We start from the raw sequence: 17508 nt of genomic DNA, 5'->3' as shown, positions 1-17508 counted from the left end.
GACTTTGAAGGTGTTCACTCAATCACCAATCTGTAGTAAGAAGCATCAGCTTTCAGAATGCCCTGATTTATATGACCAGTGCTACAAGACTTTTAAAAACATGAAATGGTCTGATGGAATAACGAGAACATACCTGCATATGTTCTGCAGTGGAAAATTGAGAATAAGTCAGTCAATTAAATAAAGGCCAGGTTTCATCCACCAATTGACCAGCTTAGCCTCAGGTTCTCCAGTTCTGCACACACACGGACTTTATAGCTCACCTCGTATTGGTTGATCACTGATGGATCAGCAAGACTCACCTGTTTGCCATCCAAGGTGTATAGCTTCTTCACTACCCCTGTCTCCAGCTTGATGGCCTCAGTGATGTCAGTAAGAACTTGCTCAAAGGAGTGTGCCGTTTTCTTGTTGAGCAGAACTCGCACTGCTTTCCGTGGCTTGACTCCACTCCGTATAACAGTCACTAGTTTAGGGCGGACAAAGTCCTTGGTTTCTTTGACCTCAGTCATGTGCTTGGCACTGGCCAGGGACTGTGGTACTTTCTGGGTACCAGAGGCTTTGACGTTCACAGACCAATTGGGATTCACATTCTTGGTGTAATCCACCTTTTTGAAGATGTCATGTGATGAGCAAACATAACTCTCCCCTAAACAGAAAGAAAAGAAAGTGCAAGGTAAAATTTGTCACTGAAATAAACACAGGAAAAATGCGTTAAATTTTTTTTACACTGACTGATTTAGTTTTAGCAAAATACTTGAAATGACTGGGTCTGTATTAATGAAGGCCTAACAATCAGCATGGCTGCATATAAATGGCCATCAAAGTTGGCAATACACACTGAATGAATCAGCTAAATACTACCACAGGCCACTTTGCATAATTGGTCAAAAGGCCACAGCATTCAATTGCCCTAAATTTCCATCTCCAGAAATATATGAAATAGGAATTGTTTTCTGTTAAAGTTGGGTGGAGAGGGTAGAGAATGAGACATTCTTGTATGGTAAAAGGTTAATATTTATTGTAAGGACAACATAGAGAAGCTGACTCAGGATGTGATTGAAAATGGTTAGCAACAGCAGCAGAGACCAGGGAGTTGCAACTGGCAATGTGTTGAATGTGCCACTATTAGAGTAACATGGTAATTATAGTTTGATTTGTTAAACTGTTACAAAAATGGAACACTTCTTGATTAAACCTTCCTTTTCCAAAGCATAGCGTCAGATCAACCCAAAGTAGTGAGTTAATGCTTTTTTAAAAAAAGTGTTGAACTTCCCTTGAATATGGGGTCTATGACCAGTCACAGCTTTTCTTTTTGCTTCTGATCCCAGTTGGAACTTTGAAGGAAGCCTCTGTAACCCCATACTTAAGCACTGAGTTCTGAACTGAAATCTCATTTGTGCCTATTTTCATTCAATTAATTAATAACAATTGATTTAAGACCTTTGGCGGGGGCTGCAGCAGACCCATTTAATGACACTACATCCCCACAATACAGTAGAAATACAAAAGAACAGATCTATTTAATGCATAAGTTCACTGCATTAGATGACTATTGTGCAAATTCTTATCAAAATTAAATACTTTTTTGCCTAAATTCTTTTATTTGTATCATCAACAATGAAATGGTCATATAGTCTGTTGCAGTTCCCCATCACCGATTCCACGTGGCGAGCAACTCGCCAAGGCTTCTTTGACAGCATCTCCAAAACCTTCGACGTCTATCACCTAGAAAGGACAAGGGCAGCAGGCACATGGGAACAACACCACCTGCAGGTTCCCCTCCAAGCCACACACCATTCCGACTTGGAAACATGTTGCCGTTCCTTCATCGTCGTTGGGTCAAAATCCTGGAACTCTCCACCTAACAGCACTGTGGGAGAACCTTCACCACACGGACTTCAGTGATTCAAGACGATGGTTCACCATCACCTTCTCAAGGGCAATTAGGGATGGGCAATAAATGCTGGCCTTGCCAGCGATGCCCACAACCCATGAATGAATAAAAAAAGTCAGAATTTACTATTATTTAGCTGGGTCAGGTTCTTTACAACACATATGAATGGATGTGTTTCCTTGCAATGTTAGTTTTCTCAAACATCGCTGTTTTGGCATGTATGCCAGGTAACATGTAACATGGGAGAAGACAGCCATACAATCTATAATCAGCAACATGTATGTGGAATCTATGTATTCTCACCAGGGCTGGAAATTCCAAGCACCAATTAGTCTAAACTAAGTTACTTTTCAGTGTTGTAGAGATTAATAAAGCAACGGGCCATTTGACGAGTGACCTCAGTGTGCACATCCCTCTGTGTTAGGTACTTAATTGCTTTTCTTTTTGCTTCTGATCCCAGTTGGGACTTTGAAGAAAGCCTTATGTAACCCCATACTTAAGAGCTGAGTTCTGAACTGAAATCTCATTTGTGCCTATTTTCATTCAATTAATTAATAACAACTGATTTAAGACCATATCGCGCTTTTGGCGGTGGCTACAGCAGACTCATTTAATGACACTACATCCCCACAATACAGTAGAAATACAAAAGAACAGATCTATTTAATGCATAAGTTCACTGCATTAGTTGACTATTGTGCAAATTCTTGTCAAAATTAAATACTTTTTTGCCTAAATTATTTTATTTGTATCACCAGCAATAAAGTGGTCATATAGCCTGTTGCAGTTCCCCATCACCGATTTCACATATAACGCATTAGCAGCCTTGACTGGCCATCGAGAAAAGGTGGCAAATAGATAAAAAGTGCACATCTTCATGGGGTTGCTCGGGGGGGAATGGTGGGGGGGGTGCGGGCGGCAGACAGAGAACCACAATGGCTGAGTCCTTGAAAGCTACACTCATGCTTGTCTATGGGCCCGGGACTACTGTTTATTCCCCCCCCCCCCAATCTCGTGCTCGGTTAAAGTTCCACAGGGACCAGCCACCATCTAGTATCTCAGCCAAGTGTTCATTGCTCATCTGTGAACCTATGTATGAGTACCCAGGGACCATTAGACTTTAGAAGGTATCACAGCCAAATCCAATTGTGTTCTTATCCTATGCCTACATCTATGCAATTTCCAGTCATTAGCAGACAGCAGTCATAAGTAGGAATTCCATCTGTTTTTTCTCCTCTTCCTTGCTCTAGAGGCACTGAGGCCAATTGCAGGAGCCTTACCATCACCCCAGCCGAGATCAGCTAACACGGAAGATCATGATTGAATCTGGGACATTCCTGGTCTACATGGCGTAGTTCTACAATGCACACACCCACTGAGCTATCAGGGAGCTGTGGGAAAATGCTTATTGTAAAGTGAGGGGCGCATAATAGTGTGATCCCACTGTATTTGGGATGGAATGAGCCCCATTGTTTCAATGACAACAGAAAACTTCAGGGAAGAGCAAGAGAAAGGGTAGTTTGTACTGCACACTGTCCATCCTGAGCTATCAGCTGCAATAGCTTTAATGGCACAGGCAATGGCAACAGTAACGGAGAGTCCTGAGGCCTTGATTGCCTATTTCTCCTGGCTGAAGGAGGTGAAATTGACGAGAGGCCGTGCAAGGCAACAAGTATAAAATTAATGGGGGGGGTAAAAAAAGAAATAACTCAAACTGTTATTTATAAAATACATATGCACGTTGTGAAATAGTCATGTCTGTAAAGTGATTATATTGCTGACCAAATGACCATTGGGACATATCACTTACTCAACTAACCCTTTTGACTGTTCTGATGTGTCTACTGATAAACCTTTTCAGAGTGCAGAATGATCTAGTGCCTACATGTTCCGCTTTGAAGTATATGCTCATTTATTACATGACCAATTCCATTTTTAAATAGGGTGGCTAGTTCTTGCTGGATTCCATCAGTTCCATGTGTTTTTTGTTAGTAATTTACACACACAAAGAAAAAGAAAAGGAGTAGAGCAAAGTCCGAATCTGGATTTATACAATATAGGAGGCAACAATTTAAATAGCTGATGCCAGCAAAAGGAGCTGCAAGAAATTTAAATTACCTGGTGTTTGATATCCTTGGATGAAACACTTTGCAGAGCTTTCATGTGTTGGCCTGTTGAACTCCATGGTTACTAACATACTATGACATTCGCAGTTACTCTATGAGGTCTTTATTGCAATTCCCCCCCCCCCCCCACCCGGAGATGCTGACTCATGCTGGAGTACAGTTCTACAGGGGCTGGCTGCCCACTAGTATCTTACTCATGTTTGAACCAGGATAATTAGTGTTGGCAGGCTAGTCAATCATAGAGAGCGTTACAGCCAAGTCCAATCCTGTCCTCATCCAACATTCACACATGTGCACATTCCACCACAGGTCAACGGATAGACCTGAGGAATGGGAACCCTGGCTGATCTTTTTCTCCTCCCTAGGGCACTGTGACTAACTGTAGTGCCCTTACTGCCACACCAGCTGAGCCCAGCTAATTCAGCACAGTGGAGGGATCAAAAGTGGGAACCTCCTGGTCTGTATGCCTCAAACCCACATCGACTGGAGCACTTATCCACTGACCAATTAGGGGAGCAGAACCAAAGGTATTTTAAATGTACCACTTCGAGTACTGTATTTATTTCCTAGCCTTAATTGATGGCTGAGAGTAATCTTGTTAGCTGCTGCATGAAATGTGAATAAGCATCAATCTTGTTTAACGGATGCAAACTAATGTAAAAATGTACTGCAAGCGAGGGAAGTTCCCCAATGAAAAGGCAGGCCTTTTCAGACTCTTGAGTCTGGTTACTTGTAGCTTCCAGTATTAAATGCAGAACAAAGCCTATAAAATTAATCATGTCTCCAAAGAAAATAAATTCATAATGAGATCATTAACAAATTGGTTGGCTGTCATATAAATAAGCAAATGCAGAATGAAAGCCAACAAGTGAATGCAGAATGGAGGCCAAACAGCTTTGCACAGATGCTATTAAATAGTTGCTTACAAAGCTATCAGCTCCACCCACATTTTGCTCTCAATTTCTGCTCTAAAGATGAATAGAAACAGATAGTTCACTAATTTTCCATAATTTCTCTCCTTCTTACAGTCACAATATCCTCTTTGGTCAGGAGTGCAGGGCAGCCTGCCAAACCATTATACGCTACCTTTCTCATACCAGAAGATGCATTTAAGGGCTGTCTTGATGAGAGAGTGATAGATTTGTGAGAGAGTTCATATCCAGTTGTTTCATGGTGGTGGTGATTGGTGTGTGCACATAAAATACCTTACTGGTATTGCACATAGATCCTAACCTGCTAACCTGAGATTGCTGGATAATGAGCTAATAATAGACACTTCTTACACTGTGCTGTAGGGAAATTCATATCCTGTTTATACTTTTGATTTCTTATCTATGTGAAACTAGCATACACATTTGTCCAGTTCAAAAATAGTACCAAAAAAGATATTTTCAGAGACATGGCAAATAAGTGGTGTTTGGGCTTCAGGCCAGTACTCCCTATACAGCATGCCAAATGTAATAAAATTTGTGACATCATGGGATGCAGCGGTCACAACATGATTCACTGCCTGTGTCTCTGCACTGGCTGTAACTTTTGTTAACCATGCCTTTATTGTGAACTTCAGTCAATTATCGAATGTTATATGAAGCCAAAATCAACACCAAATGGCACACAATGGTTAGGATAATTTTATGAATGCGAGAGTACCAGTAACCCACACATCTTAATAGAGGGGTTATTAACTCACATGACTTGATTTGATAAAGAGATTACTGTGTGAATACTGAGATGCCAAATAGTGTCCGATCAATATTGGCTGAATTTATCTGTTAGTCTGTCAGTATTGGTGTTTGCTACTTGTATTACAAATGATCAACTCACCTATACTCACTTTTAGTTCTCCCACTCGCTCGCACACATGACCACGCACACACAAACACAGTAAAACGGGCAATGTTTTGTTACATTGAGGAATTGATTCAGGAGTTCCAAATAAAATGAGACAGAAAGAGTGGCTTTATTGCCCAATGGTAAGTTCAATTTCAGGGAGATTCTGCACACTCTCTAGGCTGACCCCACTGAGCTTTTTGAGAGTATGAAATGGTAGGTTTCCAGTTTTTAGTCTTAATTAAAAGGCACAACTATAACACAATTACTCAGTAAAACCTGTTGTCTCCCTCTGTCACAAATTGCTACACTCAGGAAGCCCTTCTTTGTATAACTGGAACTATCAAAACCCAGAGTTTTAACTAACTAGTTTTAACCAGAAGAGCTATTAATATTTCTGCTAACACAGTTCCTTATAGTGTGGAATGTGCTGGGCACAGTTGCATGTTGAAATGAATTATTTCACAGCTGCTGCTGGTGTGCAGTGGCAGTTTGTCCCCCAAACAAGTAAATGATGCAATGCTGGGGTCATACCCTGCTGATAGCAGGATTCTATTCCCATGTAACAGGCACGAGGCAGCCAAGGAAGCAATTCCCACTAGTGCAGGTCAACTCTGGCCCTGTCGATAGTGGAAACAAAAAGCAACGGTAAGAAATTGGCCGACGGGCTGCTTCTAACACTGACCTGTCCCCCTTTTAGACCCTCTACCCGTTCCCAAAATGTCAAGGATTGCTCTTTAGAAACTCTACCACTAGCAATTTTTTTTAAAATGCACAATTCCACCCCATGTTACTTGGAAGAAAATAAAAGCAAATTAAAAAGCCTGTCCCGAGCCCACCATCTTCGAAATGGACAACGGCTTCACAATTCAACCACCCTGACTATTTTTCCTGCCACCTTGTACGATGACAGATGTGATAGATCCACTAAGGAGACTGGCTCATTGCTATGACTGACCTTGGAACTTGTTGCTTACGATTTCTATTAAATTGGTGTCACAGCTACCGAGATTGAAATTGTGTTACTAGAATAAGTGGCATAGAGTTGTCTCTGCCAGTGAATAATATGGATAACCACATCATCATTAGAATAATAATGCATATTATACTCCCTGTAACAGAAAATCGAACTTGCTAATCAAAATCCATCATGTATAAATACTTACATAACAATATCTCTAATCTATACAAAAGTGGCCATTTATAACAAACAAAAATCTGCAACCCAATGCCATTTTTGGCACTTCACAAGGAATTTCGGCACTGGTACAGAGAAAGGGTGGGGTCAGGGATGGGAATGGTTATCAAGACTGGGTTTGAAAAGAATAGTCAAATTTCCAGACATTACAAAGAAGCATTATAGCTGGTTACAGCTTAACCAAGCTATGAGGATCCTCCATTTTAAATTCAAGTCATTCAATCAGTCAGTTAGATTTTTGTGCTTAAATATATGTATTTAAATTAGGCAAATTTAAACAAAATTAGATCATATGACCAACTCTCAATACACCTACTTATAGATTGCATTGCTGCAGGGTATAGAAAGCTCAGTTATCCAGTAATATTCACCTTAAGTAGCTAAAGAGAACAAAACTGAAGTACTGCAAGAAGGAAGCATGGGGAGATGAGCTCTGCTCCTACTTTACAGTGATCAGGTACTAACCTTCCTCCAGTTCATCAAGACTGGTAATCTTCCCAATCCCATCGATGGAAAAGATAATGCGAACTCCCTGTGGCAGGTTCACATTATCAGACAGGGTTCGGGTCAGGTCTGCCAGCAGAGCGTCAAAGGAACGGAAGCGGTCTGAAGACACTGCATACACGATGCCCTTGAAGTACCGGTCCCCATTGCGATAGAAGCGGACCTTCTTGGCTTTCTTCTCAGTGGTAAGGGCCTGCAAGGTTCGGGTGCGGTAGAAACTGCAGTGAGCACTGTGTGTGGGGCTGGGTAAACCATTCATCCTTGAACCCTTTGAGTAACGTGTCTTGTCCCTTTCGTCAAAATGGCCGAAATCCAGCTCGTTGTCTTGGAACATGCTTCGGTTAATTGGTCAGAATTGAAGATTAAACAAACCTGTAACAGACATAAGGTTCAAGCTCACACACAGCAAGGGTTTGTGAAAATCTTGAAAACCCCTGGCCTCTAAATAACCTAATGCACAAAACACTCCTTCAGTATTTGGTTCACAACACTGGAGGTTTTCCATCCACTGGGAGCATCCATTGATTGTCAGGCCAGGAATATTGGCACCAACTTTATTCCTACACCATGACCTACAAAGCTATGGACCAAGAGCTGAAAAATGGGATTAGGCTGGATAGCTCTTTTTCAGCTGGCACAGACACAATGGGCCGAATGGCCTCCTTCTGTGCCGTAAATTTCTATGATTCTATGATGTCCCACGGTTTTCTCCTTCCTGAGATTACATGGAAATCTATAAGCCTTATGTGTTCCTTGCACACAAAAGAAATTGGCAATCTCACTCGAAGACCACAGGAGGCTGGTGTTAGAAATGGAAATGTTACATTCAAGAAATAGGTTGGTAATGAGCCACATTACTAATCATCTGTAAGAGTTCATATTTAATGAAATTTTAAAAGTCCTTTAATTTTATTAAATGTACCAATTTAAAAAGTCTTCTTTTGTTTTAGCCTGTAGAACATCATTGAATGATAAAAGGCCACTGATTAATTCAAACAGTTAATGGCTGGTCTTAGGCTAAATAGGAAAATTCTTTTGCGTCATATTTTCACCATGTAGATTAAATCACAAAAAAATGAATTTGTTATAGGACTAGATCTTTCATTGTAGTGATGCCAGTTTCAGACCCCAAGGGAATTAAAACAACCCACAGTTGGTCAGTAAACAGACCACAAGCACACCAACTGTATTCCCACCAATGCTAACCAGCATAAAACTCCAACACAATCCTCTTCGTCCTTTGTACTCACACTTCTGAAATAGCTAGATACAGAGCAGCAAACAGAATTCTTTAAGTACAATATCATTAATGATTTGAAAGGGTAGAAATCAGTTAACATTTAACCCAAGATACACACTCTCAATTCCCAGTGTTTACCTCTACCCTATATTCTCCCTTAAAAGCATTTTTCCTCATAAAAGTAATTTGCCCTCATGTAAATACAATTTTGTGAAATTGGAGCATTACAGAAATCTCAGTTTAAGAATGAATGGACTTCCATTTATTATATAGTCCCAAGGTCATAGATACATTTCAAGGCACTATACAACCAATTAATTACTTTTGAAGTCCAGTCACTGTGCTTTGTAGGCAAACACGGCAGCCAATCTGAATGGCCCCGCAAACAGCAAATGATGTGAATGACCAGTTAATCTGTTTTTGGTAATGATGGTTGACAGAAGAATATTGACCAGGTCACCAGGAGAACTCCCTACTCTTCTTTGCATAGTGCTATAGAGTCTTTTACATCCACCTGAACAGACAGACAAGAGCCTTAGTTTAACATCTCGTCCAAATGATAGTACCTCCAACAATGCAGCAATCCCTCAGTACTGGATTGAAGTGTTAGCCTAGATTATCTGCTCAGGTCCTGAAGTCACAACCTTGTGACTCAGAGGTGAGCGTGCTACCACTGAGCCAAGTTGAGACTTACAAAAATAAGTTTAGGGGAAAAAAAAGAATAAATCAATCTAGTATTTTGGTAGCTAATGTACTAGACTTAGTACTACCTTGATAGCTCAGGTACTACTTACCTACTGTGAATTTCAATCCCTGCATGCATATGTAATAAATGACTCCAGAATACAATAAATTATCTTGTATGTATCTAATAGGTCAGGAAAGATTTTTTTTAAATCCACTTACAGGAATATTACATTTTTCCAAAAGTTTGTTCAACATACAACATAATAACACTATTCATGTTGTGAAGACAGGATTGCATCACTTGCATGTGATATCATTGTGATGGAAATGCCCCTGGCTCCTTTTGGAATCTTCCACTCCTCAGATGCAATAATGTTCCTTTAACCAAACTTAGATTTAACAGGACCAGTTACAGTACTGAATGCACCAGGCATTGATTGGGACTTGATAACAATTTGCTTACATCAGGAGATGGTGGATGCCATCTCAAATTAACATTTTCAATTTGTTTCTCCTATCCTAACGGCACAGATTAAAGCTTGGGTTTCACTGGTACCAAACATCCTTCAATACCTCATCCAAATGGTCATTCTTCATGTGAGCCTAAAGAGTGAGTGTGGACAGGCTAATAAATTAATAAGATAGCACAACAAACCTGATCCTCCACTCACCCAACATACACTTTTCAACAGACATCAAAGGATGTCAAGCAAGAGTGGAACCTTTTTTGTTAGATTGGGAATATTGAGGTTAATTGCTTCACCTAATTGCTGCTGTGACTGAAATCAAAAAGCAACACAGATCAGAGATTGAATTTGGACCTTCTTGGTTTGTATGGCTTATATCCATACTTGGCTGAGCTTCCAGAGGAGTAAAATTAAAGTTTTTAAATGATCCATCAAACAACTAAAATCAACCAATCACATTATTTCTGTACATTGCTAATGTAACCCACAGTGAATGATTCAGAAAACTACAAAATCTCTCAAATTATGGTCAGAACAAATACATAGGCCCTGATATTTACGGGGAGGCGGAGAGGGTGTGGGGGAGGTCGAAACTGGCCAGGCCGGGGACCCGGAGGTCCTTCCAATCTTAGCGGCAAGATCTCATTATCATTTTTTTCTTCCAATTCCCGCCCGGCAACTGGGGATTGGGGGTGGGATCAGCTGGAGGGAGAGAGAGGCCATCAGGGCTGGAGGAGGGGCGAGGTCGGCGATCGCGCCTGGGGGAGACAGAGGCCTCGATCGGCAGAGGGGAGGCCGAAAGCTTTCTTGAGGGGCTGGGGGGAGCACTCCCGCTCCTCCTGGCCCACGGGGAATGCTGTAAAAGGCATTAACCATGTGGAGCCAGCGGCTCCCGCCTCCCTTTCACTGCCGGGTTTCCCGATGCCCGGGAACCCTGTGTGGCATCTCTAAAATTTAAATTGGGCTCCTAATTGCAATGTGAGAGCCCAATTTAAAAATGTTAATGAAGCATCCCGCCTATCCATGGTGGGACACTCGGACACCAAAAAACGGCAATGGGCGCGTACATGGCGGGTTGGAGTCATGTTCCCCGCTTTTTCATTTTTAACCCCTCCTCGACCCTCTCCCGCCCATCGTGAGGGGGTTAATATTGAGGCAAAGGCTTTTAATGTAGACTTTCTTGTTCCAAAGCCATGCTTTCATTCTGTGTTGTGGGCCATGGCTTCAAGACCAAATCACACCCATGGGTAGAAAATCTTCCTCTGCGACATCAAGGCAGGATCAGAAGTGAAATGAGTTTGGTGAGTCCTACCCAGCTCCTGGTTACCACTAAAATCCCCAACATATCATTTGGTACTAATGGATCTTTCAGATTTGCCTTGAGATTAGCTGTTATGGGAAATGGAAATGTCACGTTGGTGCAGTAGAGGTGCTGTTCCGTGGTTGGTGATGGAGCAGAATTGGTGGGGCAGTGTCGATGAGCTGATCTGTGCTACACCAAACCTGGGAGTGTTGCGGGTGACACTGCATGAGGGAGGTAGCAAAGCGTCCCATTCCCCAACGTGACATCCTTTCTTCGTTAAAAAAAACCTCAAAAACAGAAATGCGTTAATTCCAGCTCCAACCCTGCAGAACGACAAATGATCCTCAAAACTGACCAAAGACTAAAACATAATTCTTTAAAAAAAAATCAGGACAGCCATCGTTTTATCTCAGCGACAACTGCAAACCTCGGATTCATCCTGACCCCGTGTCTTAAGGTAACAATTTCTGGGAGGGGCTTCCCCTAGCTATGTACAGAGTATCTGGTATAACGGTGTACAAATAAAATGTATTATTCATAAACTGCTATGTAAAGAAAAGGCAAATAAACACACTACATGGAATGATCGTATTAAACACTTGTTAACAAAGGCGCGATAAATGAATCATAAAAAGACGTCTTAACAGTTACTGTCAAAGGCATCTTAACAAAGGGAATTCATTGCTGCGAGTTACTAAACATCGCATAGTCAAAGAAAAAATATTTTACGGTCATTTAAAGAGAGGGGAGTGCGTGTACGTTTAGATACACTTTCTTGTTCAATTAAAAAAAAATACAAAATGTAGCGATATAGTTGACGGGAAGGTACTATTGTCTATTACTGCGAGTCTGCAATATGTATTTATAATTGGCTGAATGGGAAACGTAACCCTTATCCGTTAATCCTGTAAAATGCTATGGAATGACTATTTAGGAGGTGAGAAAATACCAGGCATCTGGGAATGAACACGAACTGCACAACAGAATTTGAGAAATCTTATCGTCTCCATATATCAGTTACAGGGACACCGAAATAAATCACCTCCCAATTTTCTCAATTCACATCGCGTCAATATCTTACTGCAGAATGTCAAACCCGAGCTCGATAAAAGTGCTACAACAATAGTACATGTATATTTCTATACAGATAGATATAGATTGCGGCTTTTCCTCTGTCTTTTATTAAAGGAAAGAAGCAACTCACCAAATTTTGTGCTGTGTGGACAGGGTGTGGATGCAGAGAGAAAGAGACAATCCAAGTCTGCTTTTGTTGTCTGCGCTCGGGCTGGCCAGACCCACCACGGTGGAAGTGTTTGATTCCTTGGGTCCTAGTGCGAGTCGAATTAGTCTTCCACCAAAACAGCCCGGGTGCTCCAAGAGATTCCTGTGTCAGCGCAACGCACGGGTCGATTGAACGAAAATTAAAAGCTTATATATATTTTAAAAATCGTAACGGTACACAAAATAGACTTAATTCTACCAGCTGGTAAATTGGGTTAATTGTTGTATCGTGATACTGTATAATATTAAGCAAAACGAGGTGCAGATAACCCAGCTGGTGAATGATGGCCCCTGAATAATCATATTTATTTCGTTTGAAAATAAACCCAATGAGTAATAATTCTATTTGAACGGATTGTTTCTGATATTTTAGAAAGAAAGGCCTTATCACATCTCAGAACATTTTAAAGTGCTTCACATGCAATTACTTTCAAGTACATGTAGATTATAATTTCTATCATTTTTATTGGACAATATCAGATAAAGGGCTAATGTTCTCCTTATTTAGAACAATCACAGCCAGTGAGCAGATTCGCAGCACCCCCCCCCCTCAAAAAAATAATGCGCCTCATTAGTCCCCTGCATAAGAAAAGGTACAATAACCCGACCTATAACGGGAATGATAGTCAATAACATTCCTTGAAACGGCTACTGGTCCTTTGCTTCTCACACGTGAAGCAGTATTCCACCATATTTAAAGGCACTTATCCAGTGATATTTAATACTGATAATGAAAGCCTACTCGGGTTGCTGTAGCTGGCTTGTTCTCCCCCTCCCCCTCCCCTTGCAGGTGGTTTGATAGATGTGGGGGGAGGAAGCTTGTAGCTTGTGTCCAGTCAGCCTACTTGAAGGGGCCCTGATTTATTTTTTAATCAAAAGATTTGAATAATGTGGATCATATGACGTTCTACAATTGCAGGTCTGCACTGTACATTTCTTCAATCGTTCACACTTGGCTTTAGTTTGTTGAGTTCGAGGTACGTTTGCGATAAGAACAAAAGAAAAATAACAGGACCTATCGCACACTGATTCACCCCTCCCAGATTTAAATTTTGACCCAAAATAGCTTGCGCTCGCCTTTAGCCGAATTCTGTAATATGCAGTGAGATGACCAGATGGTCTTTGGGACCCTGGAGGAGTCCCGTAGTCAGCAGAAAGGGTAGACTGGGGACCAAACGTTCAGGACTCTGCGACGCAGCGATTAAACACTAATTGTAATGCAGGTGTGGCCACCATCTAAACCATTTCCCACCACGTGTCAGGTTCTGATCTTTAATTTTAATACGGATTTACAATTTCACAATTTAAAAGAAGGATAAATTACCAGTGTCTGATTTGTTCAGAGAAAGGGGCTCTTTCCTCCCTGTTCAATATCTTGCAAAAAAATCTGACTGCAGCAAAGGGAGTGGAGATTTTTCTTTTTTAGTTTCAACCAACGAGGCCCTAAAAGGGGTCTCTTTTTATTCTCACTGCGATTAATATATAATTTCACAAAATCCTGTTATTGGATAATGAAGTTATGAATGTCATTTTTCCCACGTATTTACCTAGCGATTAAATAGATGGTCCAACATTAAACTGTCTTTTAATATTTTTTGGCGTTTTTAATTGCTTTTATAAGTCAAGCCTCTTTCTGGCGGTGTGATGTTTAATCGTTTCTTCCAGCCTCATATATCATTGCACTTCATTAAAAGCGTATAATCTGTTCTCGTGTTTACTCTTAATTCTTAACGTTAATATTAATGCGTACATGTCAGGAAATGAATCAACAAATTCATCATTTCTGAGTCAATTTCTAGAATTATGTCTCAGGTCGCAGGATTCTAAACAACACCCATTGGTCTCCCCCTGGAGATATTATTGATTCATCCCTTCACTATAAATGGATAAAATAACAGTCACACAAGATGAAGACCCTCACAAGGCTGAGCATTGGTTTAAAATAAATGTTTTATTGTTCGAAAATCTCATCATTTCTGCACAACTGAGAATAGGAGCTGGAGCCAAGACACCGAGTTCCTTCATTGAGACTGCATCCACCTATTGTGAAGGTGCTTCTGCCGTGAGCTGGGGCATCTTGTTAAGACAGTAGATTTATCTTTAATTTTAATTGTGGCAAATCCTCACAGTTGCGCCATGTTGTTGCAATGCTCCAGGATAGCCTTGTGAAAACACCGAACGTGGAAGACGGACATTCATTTTAAACTCCATGGGGCTTCAGCCCCATCGATATGTCTGGCACAATGCAACTTTGTTCTTATCGGTCTCAGGATAGCATTGCAATGTAAACGTGCAGAGATGTCATCTCAATACAAGGCCTCTTAAACTGTAGAAAGTTCAGATCAAAAATGTAGTAAGAATTTAAACTCTCGGACTAGTGATGTGGTTTGAGTCACTTAGGGGCCTACATTGAGTGGAATTGATTCAATGGGCTGGGGTCTCTTAAGTGCCCTTGTAAAAAGTGTGCTGGATCATCTGGAAATGGTTTTTGAGTTCTCAATTGGAATGTTAGGTGAAGCAGTTTATACCTGGCTCCACTAGAACCAAAGTCAGACATTCATAAATTAAGTGACTAATGGGAGACAGCGGTCACCTCATACTGTTCATGGTATCCATTGTAAGAACATAAGAACATAAGAAATAGGAGCAGGAGTAGGCCAATCGGCTCCTCGAGCCTGCTCCGCCATTCAATAAGATCATGGCTGATCTGATCCGAACCTCAAATCTAAATTCATGTCCAATTTCCTGCCCGCTCCCCGTAACCCCTAATTCCCTTTACTTCTAGGAAACTGTCTATTTCTGTTTTAAATTTATTTAATGATGTAGCTTCCACAGCTTCCTGGGGCAGCAAATTCCACAGACCTACCACCCTCTGAGTGAAGAAGTTTCTCCTCATCTCAGTTTTGAAAGAGCAGCCCCTTATTCTAAGATTATGCCCCTTAGTTCTCGTTTCACCCATCCTTGGGAACATCCTTACCGCATCCACCCGATCAAGCCCCTTCACAATCTTATATGTTTCAATAAGATCACCTCTCATTCTTCTGAACTCCAATGAGTAGAGTCCCAATCTACTCAACCTCTCCTCATATGTCCGCCCCCTCATCCCCGGGATTAACCGAGTGAACCTTCTTTGTACTGCCTCGAGAGCAAGTATGTCTTTTCTTAAGTATGGAGATCAAAACTGTATGTAGTATTCCAGGTGCGGTCTCACCAATACCTTATATAACTGCAGCAATACCTCCCTGTTTTTATATTCTATCCCCCTAGCAATAAAAGCCAACATTCCGTTGGCCTTCTTGATCACCGGCTGCACCTGCAAACTAACCTTTTGATTTTCTTGCACTAGGACCCCCAGATCCCTTTGTACTGCAGTACTTTCCAGTTTCTCGCCATTAAGATAATAACTTGCTCTCCGATTTTTCCTGCCAAAGTGCATAACCTCACATTTTCCAATATTGTATTGCATCTGCCAAATCTCCGCCCACTCACCCAGCCTGTCTAAATCCCACTGTAGGTTTTTTATGTCCTCCTCACTCTCTACTTTCCCTCCCATCTTTGTATCATCTGCAAACTTTGATATGTTGCACTCGGTCCCCTCCTCCAAATCGTTAATATAGATTGTAAAGAGTTGGGGACCCAGCAGCGACCCCTGCGGAACACCACTGGCTACTGGTTGCCAGTCCGAGAATGTACCATTTATCCCAACTCTCTGCTTCCTGTTAGATAACCAACCCTCCACCCATGCCAGAATATTACCCCCAATCCAGTGATTCTTTATCTTGAGCAATAATCTTTTATGTGGCACCTTGTCGAATGCCTTCTGGAAGTCTAAATACACTACGTCCACTGGTTCCCCTTTATCCACCCTGTACGTTATGTCCTCAAAGAACTCAAGCAAATTTGTCAGACATGACTTCCCCTTCGTAAAGCCATGCTGACTTTGTCCCATTAAATTATGTTTATCCAAATGTTCCGCTACTGTCTCCTTAATAATCGACTCCAAAATTTTACCCACCACAGATGTTAGGCTAACTGGTCTATAATTTCCAGCCTTCTGCCTACTACCCTTTTTAAATAAGGGTGTTACATTAGCAGTTTTCCAATCTGCCGGGACCTTTGACGAGTCCAGAGAATTTTGGAAAATTATTACCAAAGCATCCACAATCCCTACTGCCACTTCCCTCAAGACCCTAGGATGTAAGCCATCAGGTCCAGGGGATTTATCCGCCTTGAGTCCCATTGATTTACTGAGTACCAATTCCTTAGTGATTTTAATCGTATTTAGCTCCTCCCCCCGTAGAGTCCCCTGTTTGTCCAGTGTTGGGATATTCTTAGTGTCCTCTACCGTAAAGACTGAAACAAAATATTTGTTCAGCATTTTTGCCATCTCCATGTTTCCCACCATTAATTTCCCGGTCTCATCCTTTAAAGGACCTACGTTTGCCTTAGCCACCCTTTTTCTTTTTATATAACTGTAGAAACTCTTGCTATCTGTTTTTATATTTTTTGCTAATTTATTTTCATAATCTATCTTCCCTTTCTTAATCAATCCTTTCGTTACTTTTTGCTGTCTTTTGAAGACTTCCCAATCTTCTATCCTCCCACTAAGTTTGGCTACCTTATATGTCCTTGTTTTTAGTCGGATACTATCCTTAATTTCTTTACTTAGCCACGGATGGCTGTCATTTCTTTTACACCCTTTTTTCCTCAGTGGAATATATATTTTTTGAAAGTTGTAAAATAACTCCTTAAATGAACACCACTGTTCATGTACTGTCTTACCCTTTAAACTATTTTCCCAGTCCACTTTAATCAATTCCGCTCTCATACCATCATAGTCTCCTTTATTCAAGCTCAGAACGCTTGTTTGAGAACCAACCTTCTCACCCTCTAATTGGATATGGAATGTAACCATGTTATGGTCACTCATTCCAAGGGGATCCTTAACTAGGACATTATTAATTAATCCTGGCTCATT

The 17508-nt window shown here is 41.1% G+C and overlaps 1 protein-coding gene across 1 annotated transcript in view; it reads right to left on the bottom strand.

The window, feature by feature from the left end:
* The window catches only part of LOC137332748 (neuronal migration protein doublecortin-like), a 129844-nt gene extending 117338 nt beyond the window's left edge, over window positions 1-12506 (bottom strand). Inside the window, exons 1-3 of the mRNA XM_067996685.1 lie at window positions 12454-12506; window positions 7514-7924; window positions 303-646 (exon numbers count right to left, since the gene is read on the bottom strand). Of these exons, the coding sequence (XP_067852786.1) occupies window positions 303-646; window positions 7514-7886 (717 nt within the window). The 5' untranslated portion in view covers window positions 7887-7924; window positions 12454-12506. The remainder of the gene's footprint in view (window positions 1-302; window positions 647-7513; window positions 7925-12453) is intronic.
* Between the last annotated feature and the right edge of the window lie 5002 nt (window positions 12507-17508).

The sequence above is a fragment of the Heptranchias perlo genome, chromosome 15, assembly GCF_035084215.1.
Source record: "Heptranchias perlo isolate sHepPer1 chromosome 15, sHepPer1.hap1, whole genome shotgun sequence".
Taxonomy (NCBI): Eukaryota; Metazoa; Chordata; class Chondrichthyes; order Hexanchiformes; family Hexanchidae; genus Heptranchias; species Heptranchias perlo.
The sequence above is the reverse complement of the archived record's forward strand: the minus strand, read 5'-3'. Positions and strand labels throughout refer to the sequence as shown.